Source organism: Branchiostoma belcheri, unplaced genomic scaffold (genome assembly GCF_001625305.1).
Source record: "Branchiostoma belcheri isolate BF01 breed outbred unplaced genomic scaffold, Haploidv18h27 scaffold197, whole genome shotgun sequence".
Lineage (NCBI taxonomy): Eukaryota > Metazoa > Chordata > Leptocardii > Amphioxiformes > Branchiostomatidae > Branchiostoma > Branchiostoma belcheri.
The window spans coordinates 110,236-127,741 of record NW_017803457.1 but is presented as its reverse complement, the minus strand read 5'-3'; the positions used below and the strand labels follow the sequence as shown (position 1 = coordinate 127,741).

The 17,506-nt window shown below is 39.6% G+C and overlaps 1 protein-coding gene across 1 annotated transcript in view; it reads left to right on the top strand.

The window, feature by feature from the left end:
- Positions 1–9,011: 9,011 nt before the first annotated feature.
- Positions 9,012–17,506, top strand: part of LOC109468248 — a 59,400-nt gene continuing 50,905 nt past the window's right edge. Inside the window, 4 exon segments of the mRNA XM_019766505.1 lie at positions 9,012–9,087; positions 11,900–12,112; positions 14,214–14,318; positions 16,751–16,900. Coding sequence (XP_019622064.1) covers positions 9,012–9,087; positions 11,900–12,112; positions 14,214–14,318; positions 16,751–16,900 — 544 coding nt within the window.

Genomic DNA, 17,506 nt, shown 5'->3' with positions numbered 1-17,506 from the left:
ACCAAGAAACGAATCTTATGACATTACGCGAAATGTATCAAAATGTAGCGGAAACTCAGGATGGTGTGTGTCAGTAGCTTACAACTGGGCTAAAAGTTGACCACCACGATGTGCGCATCGTCACAGTTTTTTTGGGGGCAAACCCGTTTGCCATAAAATTTACCAGGGGTCTTTGGCATCAATGTAAAGGCGAAGAAGTGGGCTATCACACTGTGGTATTAGCTAATGGGATCCAGTTGAACAGCAAAAAAGACAAGCACAAATAAAGTGACCAAAAATTGCTAATGTTTCGAAGGCCGTAGCGCTAGCTGTTATTTTGCAATGCACGAAATATCTACCTGGTTGTACACGGCAAAGCCTGCAGATATGAAAAAGTATAAACATCATGTGGGTCTGAGGTATTTTTGTTACACTATAGGCAGTTGTTTACACCCATGCAACGGGGTCAAATCGTGACCCGGCAAATGCCGTATCTTAGAGAATAACGCGTTCTACGGTGACCTGCGGTTCGACTGTAGAGGTCAATAACAGAAAAATCAATGTCAAAGGTCACCCTGTTTGGGCAGAGTTAAATAATATACATTCTAGTGTCTACTGCTATGGGGCCGGTGAGTGGGTGAGTGAGTGAGTGAGTGAGTGAGTGAGTGAGTGAGTGAGTGACTGAGTGAGTGACTGAGTGAGTGAGTGAGTGAGTGAGAGTCATCTTTACCAGAAAAGTAGGACTTAGTTGGCAAAATTTGCCAATAATTTTTTTTCTCGTAATTTCTAAAATATATATATGTACAAAGTACCTTTTTTGCGCATGTTGATTGACTGGACTCATCCTCCACTTGCCACAGCGCTGCCTGATGAGTCTCCGCATCTGGGCACAGCGGATAGTGGGGAGGGCCTGAGTCGGGGACGGGCTACCACAGGCCCGAACACGCGCGTAACCTCTCCGCCCACCCACCGCCATTTCCGGAATTCAGAGCTATATTTTGGGTACCCGAAACGAGGTTTTGCACGACGTGAGGTTACTCAACCTACGTCGGTTTGCACGCGTGCCGATACTCATTTCCGCGACTGTTTGCACGCGTGCCGTTCCTCGCGCTGTGCTGAGTTCACACGCGTGTATGTCCTCGCGCTGCACTGACCTTGCACGCCCGTGGAATTCCTCACTACAAACCGAGTAAACACGCATGTTGTGGGCGCAAAAGTGGAGGGCAGAACGCCGTAATGCCGGACCGAGCCTGACTAACTACCGTTGCGTGCATTTCCTCGAGGCGTCCCAAATTTACTCGCATGTGTATTTCCTCACTAAGAGCCGGGTAGACACGCATTTCGCGACCGTATAATGTGCGACCGAAGACCGAGCATTTTTACTACATGGGTGCACGGAGCGACCTGTCGGCTAAATCAGTTCAAAGACGTGCTCAAAATAAACGAGGTTTCTGTTCCGTGGGCACGCACAACGAGCGGGAGAACAGCGATGTATTTATTTTTTTAATGGACCATTTTGATAAGACATATCACCGAATCGACGGGTAAGTGTGTACAACGGTGCGTCTGTCTTTGAGATCGTCGGCACGGGACGCGCGTACATTTGCTCACTACAACGGTGTTTTGCACGTTATTCGAAATGCGATTGTTCTTTTTACGTAACAGGCTACAGCTAGCGTTATTTATAGTTCGTTGTGAGTGCAGTAGAGGAAGAGACGTGGCCTTAGGAAGACGTAAACAACACTCAATTAATGACACATTGGGAGGTGGAAACCCATTTTATTGCAGAGTAAGTTGGCTAGCGCACGCCTTTGATGGCCTACGTTTTCCAAATTACTCCATACATTTGCTCATTTTGCAACTACTCTGTACGATTGTGATATCCCATTTTAGAACTTCCTTCCCTTTCTTACATTTGTGTGTGTGTGTGTGTGTGTGTGTGTGTGTGTGTGTGTGTGTGTGTATTTTTCACGAGACTTGGCAAGCGTATCAGGGCTATTGTGATGTTACGATCCTTTCTTTGGTGACTAGACTTTATGTTCTCACGCGTTTTGTTTATGTTTTTAACCGAGACATTTAGCATGTTTTGTTTCAGATGCGTTCTCGGTGAAACGACCGTTCTTTACAACGTTTTTAGTAACAAGTCATATTCATATTACGTGTTTCGTTTCGTTCATGTGTTGACAAAAATTATTTGTTCCTGAATGAAACAGAATTATAGATTATGTAATGCGTTTTGCTTTATTATTGGTACTGTTTGTTCCTGAATAAAGATAGATTATGGGATACTAGTACGCTTGCTTAGGGCAAGGAGGTTCTATAGGGGAAAATGCTTTTGGAAAGTCTCTTTCCTTTCTGGTTTACCAGGCGATCTCGGCGATCACCATCCCACGCTGCACGTACTTGATTGGCAGACGGTTACCTTTGAAGACGTCGCCGTCGGCGCCCCGGAGTCTGGTCGGCTTCCGGCCCGAAGAATTCAATTAACTGAGCAGCCAATGAGCATTGAGAAAAATGTAAAGTCGGTCTTTCTTTCAACCCCCTATGTTCTACCAAGGAGATTGTCAGATATTATTGTCTTCCATGGTCTAAAAAAGAGAAGTCAAATCCCTTAGACATAGTTTTAGACATAGCTATAGCTTTAGACAACTACCTTTTATCATGTAGATTTTAGTTATTTTATACTCTGTTTCATTGTTCTTTTATGTTTGTAATTTGCAATTAGCCCCGGGGCACGAATTTGCAATAAACTTCTCATTGTTGTCATTATTATTCGTGATAACAAATTGAAGTTGTACGGACTCAAGTTATACACCTTGCTGAGCCGCCGCTTGTACCAAGGAGGTTAAAATGACTTCGTTAAAAGTCGTTCGTTATTCTTGTGTTCTAGTTGAAATGATGGCTGTGAACTTCAGTTGTTCTGGCACGTTCTGTCAACTATGGTTACTTACAACTTTGATTAGTCAGAAGAAATCAAGTTTGCTTTATTACTTGGACTTTTTTTGTTGTGAAATGAATTCATTTCGTGTAAGAAAATTTGGATATTACTAACAGTGACTTGTAACTTTACTAAGGCGATATAACAACTAACGTTACTAACAGGAACTCAGTCGAGCCAACTTACATTAACCAACTCCATTTTTTATATGAATTTGTGCAACTAATGGATATCCCAATAAAGTATCAAGTATTCACAATTATGTTACCATCCTTTCAAAATACGGACATACAACCGGGCCCGCCGGCGCCCCGTGTGCCCCCGCTTGCTGTAGTCTGAGACTCTGAAGCATGGCTGGCCCCTGGCTTCAATTAATACACTTAGACTGCTAAGAAACTACGTAACACATACTAATCTGCTTGGTCTCTTGCGAACATATTTTGCTTTCTGTTTCTTTTCTTAATAAAGCTTGCCACAAATTTGGCGTTTTCACACCAACACAGCACTTGCCGGCAGGGCCGGCAAAAATCGTCAACAAAGCCGACGCCGCCTTTACTTTAACCGACGGTCACAACTCGCCGTACGTGCTTCTGCGTGCTGTCTACGTGCAAAAACGTGGACAATCGTACGGCATCCGTGCGTGGTGAGTACCACCTCCGTACGGAATCCTACGGATTTGGGAGCACGCAGACACGCCGTAGAACTTTAACGAAACAAAACGAAACAGAACGAAATACTACGCAAACAGCTGGTATCTTACTCGTTTTACCTTTGTTACCTTAGCTGTAAGATCGTGTCAGAACGATCATCAGAACTTGTGTTAATATAGCCAACATCCTTGGTAAAGCAAGTGTCCTTGCATTGAACAAAACCGCTTACTTCAATGCGAACGCAACTGGAACAAAAAATGAATATACAAATGTAGTAGGTCTGGTGGTCTTTCCCTCTCAAAGCTGACCGACCGTCTTGTAACAGGACTGGTCTCGTAACGTTACCTGAAAAAAAAAAAAAGTAACGTTGAAATGAACTCCACGTTGTACGGATCGGACGTAGTGACTAATTTATCTTTTCGTGTCATCGGAACGCTATGCATGACGTTATAGTGTGGGTCGGGAAACCCGCCATATTTAATTTGTTCCTATCGTTTTATTTCTTCTATGCTGGTATATGAGCGATCAAATAAGCAGTATTTTGGCTCACAAAGCAGATTTAAATCCAAGGACATTGGTGTCTGTGGAATATACAGAACATTTGACAGTGCTTTTTAGATTTTTTTTGTCCACGATCAGGACCGGAAGCCAGTATTATTTTTTGGTCCCCATTTTTCTGCAAAACTAAATCAGAAAAAGTCGTGTATTTTCACAAAGATCAGGTATTCAAGTAGGATCATATATATGCTTCAAGATGCGTAGTTTCCTAGCATACACAAGATACGCCAGACGTCTTTGGGATATCCTTGCTTGAGACACTCTTGAGAAACAATTTTGCTGTACTTTCTATCACATTTGTGACTTGTCGCAGTGAAGTGGTAATGTATGTAGCAAAATTGTGTCACATTTGTATGCAATCATATTTCCATTGATGTCCCAAAAATGGGAATAGGTTTAAAATTGCCAAACATTGTAAGAATGACTTTTCTGTATTTTTCATGTTGTTCCAATGATATTTTTACTTGTGTCAGTGAAGTGGTAGTGTTAGATGTATGTAGCGAAATTGTGCTTCCAACAAGGAAAACTAAAATGACTGATAACGTGTAAGTTATTGGGGCATTCTAAGTCAATTGAAAAAAAATTGCTGTACTTTCTATCACATTTGTGACTTGTCGCAGTGAAGTGGTAATGTATGTAGCAAAATTGTGTCACATTTGTATGCAATCATATTTCCATTGATGTCACAAAAAGGGGAATAGGTTTATAAATTAGCAACTATTGTAAGAATGACTTTTCTCTATTTTGCATGTTGTTCCAATGATATATTCTGAACCGGTAAGAGCATTTGCTTGAGTAACGATTTAGATTTTGTGTTATTCCGTACTACAATGTAGTTTGAAAAATGCTTGTTGCGGCGTTATGCATGGAGCACGGGCCTAAAAATGACCACAAGAATGGGCAACGTTTTTGTGTTGATATCGATAATCTCACAAAGTTTGTTTCAGTTCGTACATTCCTACAACGGATGAGTGAAAAATCTGTTGACGAGCGTGTCAAAAATGCAGGTTTTGCTTTGAGACAGCCGCAGACAGAGGTCAATTGGCGTCATCGGAAAACTCCACTGTTACGGAGGTAGAGGTACCGACTGTAAATTATTTATGGATTTTTGCAAATTCTAATCGTTCCCACAGCCAAAAAAATAAAAAGTACATGTGTGTATTCACTGTGATTTTTATTATTATTATATTAGGCATTGTATGATGTGATAGATTCGTAAAAATGGTATCTGACACCCCTAAAAAGCAATAGAATCACCCAAGCCCAGAATGCATTGTATTAGTTACCTTGGTTACGCATGCGTAAGCAGTGCGCATGTGCGCATATGTAAATAGCCCGCGTCACTTCAAGTCACAACGCCAGTAACAACGCCAGCGAGTACTCGGAACTCGGATTTACAAGCTTGGAGCCTGACTAGTGACCGATTTATCATGGAACAAAGGTATGGATTTTTGTCCTAATAAATGGTCAGTCGTAAGGTCGTAATGTTTGGCATAGGTCGTGATGTTTGGAAAAGTTTGGCCGTTGAGAAAGAAGCAACGAAACATTTCAGGACATACAACCTTATTTACTGCAGTGGTAGTTTCGTGAATTGGTTAAAAATGCTGTGATTATTCCGAGGGACTTGCCATGACGGAAAGAAAAATCTGAGAGAGGACATAAAAGTAGAGATAGTGTACATATAGTAGATATTCTAGGAGGGAAAAATGTAATTGTACCGAGGGAAGTATCTTGCTTAAGAGGAATTAAAAATGCAGAGAGAGTAAATATCTNGTTACAATATAATAACCGATAGTAAGTTGGGCTCATTTAGTCGAATTCTCAACGATTTTTGTTCGAATCGCAAGCTTTTGCAACTAGTTCTAACCAATACACCTGGAATGTAAGATGTGGCTGAAATATAGTTATGTTGGCTTGACACCCGTGTACTTAGTTTTGAAGTTGCACAATGTGTATTGCAGCTCGACCTTGAGAAAAAGTGTAATTTCTTTACAGTTTCTTTGCCTTCAAAAATGTTCTGTTAAAAGTTATATAGAACAAAAATGAAAGTGAAAGAATATCGACCAAATAGTATGCTTCAAAACGATACCCACTTAACGGATGAAAACAGAAGAGAAGGAATTTGGACATGAACAAATACAACAACAGGTTGATTTGTCATGACCTAATTTTTGAAGGAGAAATCGGACACTATGACCTGTTACTGTAAATATACAAACATCGGGCATATGTGCTGACATTGGTATAGTTGCACAAGAATCCCACTTTCTCTAGCGTCTTCATGATATAAGTCTGACTTGGAATGGGTTTCGTAAAGTCTGTTGTAATGAAAAAACTTAGATTCCTTCTTTTCTATGAACTTTCGCAAACAGCGGTTGAAAGTTGCAACATTGTTGGCGGCGCGAAAAATGGAACGCGCTGCCTTGGTTCCATGGATCGAACGCAAGAGTTCGAAACCGATTGCTTCAAATTTGACGATTTTTGAATGGTCAGAACCTTGTATTAAATTCCTCTTTTTGTATATACTTGAATGGTATCATACCACTTATTATATTGCATGTGGTAGCCACATTCATACAGTTTTTCATACCAAGAAACGAATCTTATGACATTACGCGAAATGTATCAAAATGTAGCGGAAACTCAGGATGGTGTGTGTCAGTAGCTTACAACTGGGCTAAAAGTTGACCACCACGATGTGCGCATCGTCACAGTTTTTTGGGGGCAAACCCGTTTGCCATAAAATTTACCAGGGGTCTTTGGCATCAATGTAAAGGCGAAGAAGTGGGCTATCACACTGTGGTATTAGCTAATGGGATCCAGTTGAACAGCAAAAAAGACAAGCACAAATAAAGTGACCAAAAATTGCTAATGTTTCGAAGGCCGTAGCGCTAGCTGTTATTTTGCAATGCACGAAATATCTACCTGGTTGTACACGGCAAAGCCTGCAGATATGAAAAAGTATAAACATCATGTAGGTCTGAGGTATTTTTGTTACACTATAGGCAGTTGTTTACACCCATGCAACGGGGTCAAATCGTGACCCGGCAAATGCCGTATCTTAGAGAATAACGCGTTCTACGGTGACCTGCGGTTCGACTGTAGAGGTCAATAACAGAAAAATCAATGTCAAAGGTCACCCTGTTTGGGCAGAGTTAAATAATATACATTCAAGTGTCTACTGCTATGGGGCCGGTGAGTGGGTGAGTGAGTGAGTGAGTGAGTGAGTGAGTGAGTGAGTGAGTGAGTGAGTGAGTGACTGAGTGACTGAGTGAGTGACTGAGTGACTGAGTGAGTGAGTGAGAGTCATCTTTACCAGAAAAGTAGGACTTAGTTGGCAAAATTTGCCAATAATTTTTTTTCTCATAATTTCTAAAATATATATATGTACAAAGTACCTTTTTTGCGCATGTTGATTGACTGGACTCATCCTCCACTTGCCACAGCGCTGCCTGATGAGTCTCCGCATCTGGGCACAGCGGATAGTGGGGAGGGCCTGAGTCGGGGACGGGCTACCACAGGCCCGAACACGCGCGTAACCTCTCCGCCCACCCACCGCCATTTCCGGAATTCAGGGATCGTTCATTTTTTGTTAGAGGGGGTGTTTTCTAATCAAACGTAGATCGCAAGGATAAGACGTTCCGGCCGCTAAACGTATTGTGCTATCACTGAAAAGGGTTGACGGCCGGAGCTTCTAATTCGTGCGATCTACGTTTGATCAGACCCCCCCCCACCCACACACACAAAAGACAGATCCCTGAAAACCTAGGAAATATAAGGAAGCTACCGCTGTCTTAGGAGTTTGGCTCCCAGTAGGGTTGTCTTTTTGTGCTCATCATCCTTTATCCAAAGCTGCAAAGAGCATTGCGAAGATTGCAATTAACTGGAGCACAGATAAACACCGAGATGAGACGAGCAGCTATGGACCTCCCTCCCATTCCCAGCCAATCTTGTTTTATACATATGTCAAAAATGTCTGTTGCTCACACTGCCAATCAAGTCACAATCTTTGTCGAAATTTGAGCTGTTGAAAACAGAGGTATATCTGATAATAACTGGCAGGAATTTCGTGCTTTAGACGCTAGGCATTCCGATTGAAATAAGTAGTTTTATTAGTGCGCAATTTAGTTGCTTATTTCGTGCTGCTGTATTAATTGGATGAATGAATTATTAAGTATAAAGACTTGACTCTACCGATCAGAAACGTTTAGAATTACAACCGAACACGGGACAGACAAGGAGGCGCTGTAGATGCAAGTAGGATGTTTCATATTTTATATTCCATACCTCGACCGTAATAAGTACAAAATTATATCTCCTCCTCACCTCACCTCACCGGTCCCATAGCAGTCTGTCCTGCTTATTATCATATCTACAAAGTATGTATTTGGATATATATATATTTACTAGGTTCCTAATACAAGCCCAGAAAAGAACAAGAAATAGTCATGCCAGAGTTATCAATCAAGGATTGAGGTGTTCAAAAACTTATTCTTTCCTAGAACTATCGCAGAGTGGAACTCCCTGTCAGCAAGTACAAAAGGAGGATTATCTTTAACAATGTTTATACTTAGATGTTCATGATGTAAATTATAGCTTTATCCTATTTAGACTCGATTTCGATTAACACGGGTGGCTTTCAAGCAAAGTTTGATTTTTGTGTGCATGTGGGGGAGGGGTGTTCAATATGTTCACACATACTTCATACGCTCATAAACATCGCCTTTTTAATAATTCGTGGCTTAGCATGCCAAAATGCTGAAACAAAAGCTCTAGTGTTGCCCTTTAATATGGTGCGGGGATCCTACGTTCATCGGAATAGATCGTTTTGTTTGCATATCTGTTTGCAGTAGTAGCGAAAAGAACTTCTCAAAACAGATCCAGCTATGCGCTGGTTTGTTGGAGTAATTCTCTTAGCGTCAGCGTGGCACCACCTACCTACAGGACAGGCTCAGGAACATGGTAAGTACGAGTTTACTTACCTTCAACAAGTAGGTTATCATATGTTTCCGGTTGAGTCATGGTAAATAGATTTGCTCTTGGTTTGTATTTATCTAATAGTATATCTCGAGAAGCTGTTAATAGATATTCATGATATGGTAGATAAGTAGCTATTGTTAAAGCGAAGTTCATAAAGTTTGCCTGTTTTCGTAGTACGCTACTGTAGCCGATTGTGTATGTTTGTCGACAACATAACTTATGAAGCTGTGGATGCATGGTTGCTAATTATAATTAGTGGATGGGTGGGAGTCAAGAAGAGGAAGGTCATGTTCTTAGCGGGTACCTACGGTATTTCAGCGGGCCTTCAAAGTTTACAGTATTTTTTTGTTCTGCAGGTGCCAGCTTTATAATATTATTTAGTAATAGAAAGATTTTAAGGCTAGGAGTACGCGAAATACGTTTGGGTCCCCTAGGAGCTTATTCTGGAACTGTAGATACTTTGGAAAAAAAGTCATTGAAGGAGGATTTCTACAAAATAGTAGACATTCCGAAATTAGACGGCGCCGTATTAACTTGTATACAAAATAGACTTACTAATAGGCTCTGTGTATAGAACTGGGCATATAACTGCCAGCCAAGGTCTCAAGGTACCAGAACATGGCAAGCCACGCTGTTATTTCTATTGTACTTTATATTCTGAGTTACTAGTAAATATAACTTCTAATATCTTTGATATGTCTCATTTCAAAAGTGTCTTGAAGAGAAATTTTTACTTGGCAAGCTAAACTGTCAAGACAAGCCTGACAACTGACAGGCCTCCCCCCTCCATGTACAGTGCACGGATGCCAGGACAAGACTGAAGTCTGGTAGTTTATGTTATCGAATTTATATCGGCAGGGTGGGGTCATTATGTAGTGTAACTGGCCTAGTTAAAGAAGTTTATGGCAAATACAATTGGGAGAGGTGGTTGTACGAAATTTCGGATGAGGAGGGAGGTGAGTTTTTGATTCAACCATTATCCCCTTTATATTTAAAATTTGAACCCACTGAAACGCAATTTCCTGCATTTCTAGCTGAAAATTTTGCTGGTACATAGAGCTAAATTTATTCTGTCCATTAACATACGTTTAGTCCAAGAACTCCTTTCACATGTCTGGACATGCTAATTATCTCAAAGTGGGAAACAATGCTTGAAATCTACTATCGACGGGCAGTTTGAGATCAAACAAATAAGTCTGTCGTCCTTAACCCTAAACAGTACACCTGGGGACCCCAGCACTATATATTCTGTAATATCTTTTTTTGTTTCTAAAGATTTTTTTCTGAAATTTTAGGTAATTGTCACCCTCACCGACAAAGTTGTCTCTTAATACAGTGCAGAAAACTCCATTGCTACCATTTATAAAAAAAAAAATTATATCTGATTTTCTTTTGGGGTCCGCGCGGACCCCAGCCGGCTTTCGATCATAATGGATACACTGGCGTTCTTATACATTACCTTATTTCCGTTTTTATATGTTTTTATGCACTCATCGTATGTCTACCAAGTTTGCAGAAAATGGTGTAGTAATAGAATTAAATGTTAATAACTTTGGTGTAATTATGACGTCATATGACGTCAGAGCTAATAATATAGTCCGCAATATTGAATTTTGACCAATGACGTCATTAAATTAGCATATTCTATGCATATTAAATGATTTAACTTGTATTTATTTATGTAAGATGTTATTAATGTTGGAAAAGAAGTGTAATTTAATATAAAACTCAGAACATTTTTATGTTTAAACCAAAATTACTTCTATTTTCAAAAAAACTGCCTGCAAGAAACCCGTTGCCATGGCAACACAAAAAAAACATCTACTTACTAGTATTAAACTAATATGAACTTTTTCCAGAGACATTTTAGGAAAGGTCTCCAAATTTGATACTTCTAGCGCAAGCCGTTTAGCCGCTAGGTGAGATCAAAGTTGGGCCTCAAAAGCCCCTTCAGTCTGAAATGGGTTTAAAAATCGGGTATTTCTTCTTGTCTTCTTTTCTTCACCAAAAAATAGAAAAAGTTCGAAATGTATGATTTATGTATGTAATGTGGACACAGAGGTTCCCACATCAGTTTGCAAAGCAATTGAGCTGGTAGCATGTTGATAATTTCTAAAAATTAGCAAAAACTGTTATGGGGTCCGCGCGGACCCCAGGTGTACAGATTAATCAGTCCGGGAAGGTGTACTGTTGAGGGTTAATGAGATTTAAACGGCTCATAACGGATCAAAGTTGAAGGTCAAGTAGTAATGTCAAAGCTACCAATCTGCAACGGCTATCATATCAAGATATATTCCACAGACACCCAATTAAAAAAAAAAAACATCAGAATTGGCACCTTCTTATTATTATATTATAAGGGATTACCAAAATCTCATTTGGCCCATAGACTTCTTCGTGTAGGTATTATTTTGGGCCTATGTGTGTATGTGTGAGTGTGTGTGCGCGTGTGTGTGTGTGTGTGTGTGTGTGTGTATGTATGTGTGTGTGTGTGTGTGTGTGTGTGTTATGTTAATGTAGGGTCATTTGCATAATTTATATTAAAACCTGGCCAATGTATAGGGCTTTTTACATGAGAGTTTTATGTATTTTGAGTTTTGAGAAAACCATATAGAGTAAATAATGTATATCGTCACATCTCCATGATACATGTGTAGTTGAGAAAAATCCCAAAACTAAATGAAATTAAAAAGGCGCTAAAGTAGGTATGAGGTTTCCGAACTCTTTTTAATTTTTTTTTATTTTTTTATATATATCACAATTCTTGTTTCGGTATGTTTTCCTCCATATCTAGGTGAGTGCGGCGGCTTGGTAACCCAACAATCGTCAGGCTTCATTGACTCCCCTAACTACCCCGGTCAGTACGGCAACAACATGTACTGCGTGTGGACTATAGAGGTCGACTCTGGAGACGTGGTGAAGTTAACACCAGTATCCTTCAGGATAGAGGCTGTCTATGACTGGCTCCATGTTTACGACAATGAAACGTTGTTGGGACAATACAGCGGTACGTTGTTGAAATAGACTGTACAATAGCCAAATGTAGACCTAGAATTGTTCTTGTGTTTCATGTCCCACTTTTGTACGTAATTGCCTTGTGCATCTCTTGTAAAGTCCACACAATTCAGCAGTACTACGCACCCCTGCTATGTTGACTGTTTTTAATAAAATTGAAATCTATACGTGAATGATAGAAAATACAATATACATGTATTATACATACGGAAATGTTGCGAGGTTAGCTACTGTTCGTCTGTGCCAGCTAAATGTTTTCAAGTGTTTCAAAAATTGTTTGGGAGGGACCAGCAACGATATATTTTGGTGCTTTTTTTTTAGATGATTTTTTCCTGGGCAAATTTTGCTCAGAAAGGCCCAGTTTTCTGGTAAGGACAGAAGAATGTATATTTTTGAAATATGGCCAAAAAGTGTGACCTTTTCCATGGTTTGACCTGTCATTGACCTCTAAATACTTGTTCTCTGTATGGACTGTCCTACTTTGCCGGGGGTGAAATTCCTGGTATTATTTCAACATTTTAGCTGTAGCTCATTTAAAACCCCAGAGTTGAACTTTCACTTTTTGTACCAAAAGACACCTGACAAATCCAGCTTTGCAGTGGGGGTAAAGAATTGAGGTTTGAAATAAAGATACATATGTTTTAAAGAGCTTGTTTCTAGTGGTTTTAGCACGGATTTCAATGGAATGTCCTTATTCTGGTCCCTTCCCAACATGTTGTGAGGACGGATGGTTATGCTATGGTTGGCTGATGGTGGGCTGGTCTTTAGGCGTAGGTCAGCAGTTTTCAGGGTGGGGGTCATGTTTGATTCAAATTCAAGTTTAATTCGTTTCTATAAGTATAGAAAAACAGGCGTGGAGTACATTTGACCAGAGTATAGCTAAAGCCCTGGCGTCAGCCGACCTTGGTTTACTTCATTTACTTTATTTCTAAACAGAGCGTTCTGAGAAGCATTAACCCTCAACAGTACACCTTCCCGGACTGATTAATCTGTACACCTGGGGTCCGCGCGGACCCCAGAACAGTTTTATGCTAATTTTTAGAAATTATCAACATGCTACCAGCTCAATGGTTTTGCAAACTGATGTGGGAACCTCTGTGTCCACATTACATACAGAAATCATACATTTTGAACTTTTTCTATTTTTTGGTGAAGACAAGAAGAAATACCCGATTTTTAAACCCATTTCAGACTGAAGGGGCTTTTGAGGCCCAACTTTGATCTCAGATAGCGGCTAAACGTCTTGCGCTGGAAGTATCAAATTTGGAGACTTTTCCTAAAATGTCTCTGGAAAAAAGTTCATATTAGTTTAATACTAGTAAGTTGATGTTTTTTTTGTGTTGCCATGGCAACGGGCTATTTTTTTGAAAATAGAAGTAATTTTGGTTTAAACATAAAAATTTTCTGAGTTTTATATTAAATTACACTTCTTTTCCAACATTAATAACATCTTACATAATTAAATATAAGTTAAATCATTTAATATGCATAGAATATGCTAATTTGATGACGTCATTGGTCAAAATCCAATATGGCGGACTATATTATTAGCTCTGACGTCATATGACGTCATAATTACACCAAAGTTATTAAAATTTAATTCTATTACTACACTATTCTCTGAAAACTTGGTAGACATACGATGAGTGCATAAAAACATATAAAAACGGAAATAAGGTAATGTATAAGAACGCCAGTGTATCCATTATGATCGAAAGCCGGCTGGGGTCCGCGCGGACCCCAAAAGAAAATCAGATATAATTTTTTTATAAATGGTAGAAACGGAGTTTTCTGCACTGTATTGAGAGACAACTTTGTGGGTAACAATTACTTAAAATTTCAGAAAAAAATCTTTAGAAACAAAAAAAAATATTACAGAATATATAGTGCTGGGGTCCGCGCGGACCCCAGGTGTACTGTTTAGGGTTAAAGTGCCTAATATATTCTGATTAATTCGCAATTACTGCTCAAACGATGAATACTTCATACATTAGTAATTGAATGAACATGATTTTAATATTCTTTAACTGCACTGAATGTTAACATTATTCATGACAGCATATGTTACTAACTTGGTTCTCACATCTAAACAGGGCAATTCTTTCCACCGGAAGTGGTTTCAACATCCAGCATCATCCACCTCGTCCTCATCACTGACGAGTCATTCACCGAGGAGGGCTTCAGGATCCACTTTGAGGGTAATGATGACACTTTTTTTTATATTTCAACATGTAATCACAAGACGTGGTGACGGCACACTAAAGTTTTTTCAACTTACATTAATGCCGCTACTACAAAATAGGGGGCAATATAATACTAATTTTCACCTGAGCAAAGTGAGGAAAGTCGTGTAAAGTGCCTTTCCCAAGGACACAAGATCGTTGGCATGTCAGGACTCGAACCCGGGACCTCTTGATTCCGAGCACTCCCCGCTACGCCACAAGACCCTACATAATGATGACACTTGCTTGTACAATTGTGAAATTAGGCCATGTTGATTTGATTATATGGATGACATCCTCCGGGAGCCCCAAAACTGATGCGCGCGTGCGAATAAAAAAAAGTTTTGCAAAAAAAAAGTTCTTTTCATTATGAAATCTACGTGGTCATGAGGGTTGAGCAAATGGCATAGAATATGGTTTGGCGAATAATCTAGTCTCCAAGTTCATTCCTTTACAATTTCGTCTTTTTTGTTTGATTTCGGCATTCTACGACATTGGTGTAGTTTTTATTCCTTTTTTTTTGTAACTTATGGTATATTTTTGCTCATTTTGCAACTGTTTTGTATGATTTACAATATGGTTGAAAACTTTTTTTTTTTGGAAACGGCCGAAAATTCATGCGCGCGCGGATGTCATCCATATAATCAAATCAACATATCCTTATTTTAACACCATACTGTATCTCACAAGCTGATTCGGTGTCTACCTCTACTCCACAAGGAGGCGGGAGAGGTCAGAAGACATGCACGAGCCTTGATCTTGTCTTGTGTTCTCGCGAGACTAGGTCACTCCGTGATCAAGAAGTACAGTAGACATAAAAAATCCGGAGGTACCAAGGAAGTTTTTATTCATAACCTCCTTGGATGTATGTATGTTTACCTTAATGAAAGCACCACTGATTCAGAAATATTTATTTAAAAACTGTAAAACTCTGTTTTATACATCCGTAAATGATTTCATCATGTTGTTAAACGAATGAATAGCAAAGTTCTTTGATCACAACCGTTTATTTTTCACTAGCTGACATTTCGATGACCGTCTGTCATCCTTATCAGGGAAATTCTGACTGGTTTACTGTGCACTGACTCTAGATGTTACTCGGTGCATAGTGCACAAAAGGTGTTACATAGTTCATGGTGCACTTAACCCTACCTAGACCGGGCTTTTTTTGGACATGGGGGGACCCCCCTAAGAAGTCGCGAACGGTATGTCGTATGACCACTAAATTTTCAGAGAATGGTGTACTATTAAAAATTTATCATATCTACAATTTTTTGTCGTTATGACGCAATATGACGTCATTATGACGTCATTAATGCGATTTTATTGGCCAAAACGGTCTAAAAGGGTTTTGCCCTGAAAACTAAATGTTATTCAACATAACTGTACCAAAAGTGTTTATGACAGAATATTATGGTGTACTCAGTCTTATGTTGCCCATAGCAACACCGATGACGTCATAAAATGACGGCATGCATATTTAAGATAACCGCCATCTTGGATCATAAATCTTAAAATTTTCAAAATAGTTTTTTTTTTCATGATAAAGCCTAAAATACATTGTAAACATACTAAAGACCTTCATTTAAACCTTTTTTGGAAAAAGAAATGGAAGTATTAATGAAATTTTAATGAAAATAACCTGTATATACCTGTTCTAATGATATGGTCCGCCATCTTGGATTTTGGCCAATGACGTCATCAAATTAACATAAATTATGCATATTTAATGATAAAATTTACATACAATTATATGGGATGTTATTAATATTAGAAACCATGAGTAACTTGACATAAAACCCATAAAATTCTATTGTTGAAACAAAAAGTACTAAATTTAGCAAAAAATGCCTGTCAGAAACCCGTTGCCATGGCAACACAAAAATTATTATCTTATTCCAATGATAGAGAATTGTTGCCAACAATATTCTAGGAAAAGTCACCAGGTTTGGCCGTTCCAAACGCTAGGCCGTTCAGACGCTAGGTGACATCAAAGTTGCAGCGGGCACTTTTAGCCCCCCCCCCCGGTCTAGGTAGGGTTAAGATAGCTTTTACTGTTTAGTATAGCTCAGATAGCTTAGTATTGTCAGTTAACAAATTTTATATTATATATAGAAACACTTTACATTTGAAACCGCATATTTCCCTATGATGTAACAATGCCTAGTATGTATGTCACAATTACACTACGTTCCGGAATGTATTGTAAACAGTAAAAACTAGCTTAAGTGCACTGTGAACTATGTAACACCTTTAATGCACTATGCACCAAGTAACATCTAGCGTCAGTGCACAGTAAACCAGTCAGAATTGCCCTGATGAAGATGACAGACGGTCATCAAAACGTCGGCTCGTGAAAAATAAATGGTTGTGATGAAAGAACTTTGCTATTTATCTGTTTCATACAGTATTGACCTTGAACATGAGCAGCAGTGGGTGTCCGGATCCGGGTGTTCCAGAAAATGGCTACCGGGACGGCGAGAACTTCACAGCGGGGTCGGTCGTTACGTTTGGCTGCCATGACGGCTTCATTCTGACGGGTCAGGAACGCATCATGTGTATGGCTGGTTATAGAAGAGACTGGACCCCCAGCCCTCCTACATGTGAAGGTACGACATTTACGCTAGCAGAAAAATTTACAGGATAGCATGGCATTATGAAAAATTTAAACTGTTCTCCAACTCAAAATTTGACTCCCCGGAATTTTCGACTTAATCATTCAGTCTTCCTCAGCTATCTGACCCAAATGCTGTGGACACGTGATTTTTCCCGCGTGTGACGTCAGCAAAGGGTCAAAGGTTGTTTGAAGTCGATATCGCCCCCCGTCCCGGTTGAGCGATGATTGAAGTGCCCTTTCATGCTGAGGATAGCATGACTGTAGCCAGGATTTTGAATAGTAAGGGGGGTTCCTACCACTGTCTGTGGGACCGGCGAGCGTGCGGTCCCTAGGGGGGTCCTGGGACATGCTGCCATGGAAAATTTTGAAAATTGAACCTTTATTCTTCCGCATTACTAAATTATCTAACAGAATTAGTAAACACGTATCTTCATGTGGAGAACTGGAAAAACAATTGGACATGGCGAAGACTTCTAAATTGTCACTGTTATAAAAAAGGAGATTGTCTTTGATTAAATTTGAATATTGGTTTCTTGATGTCTAACAT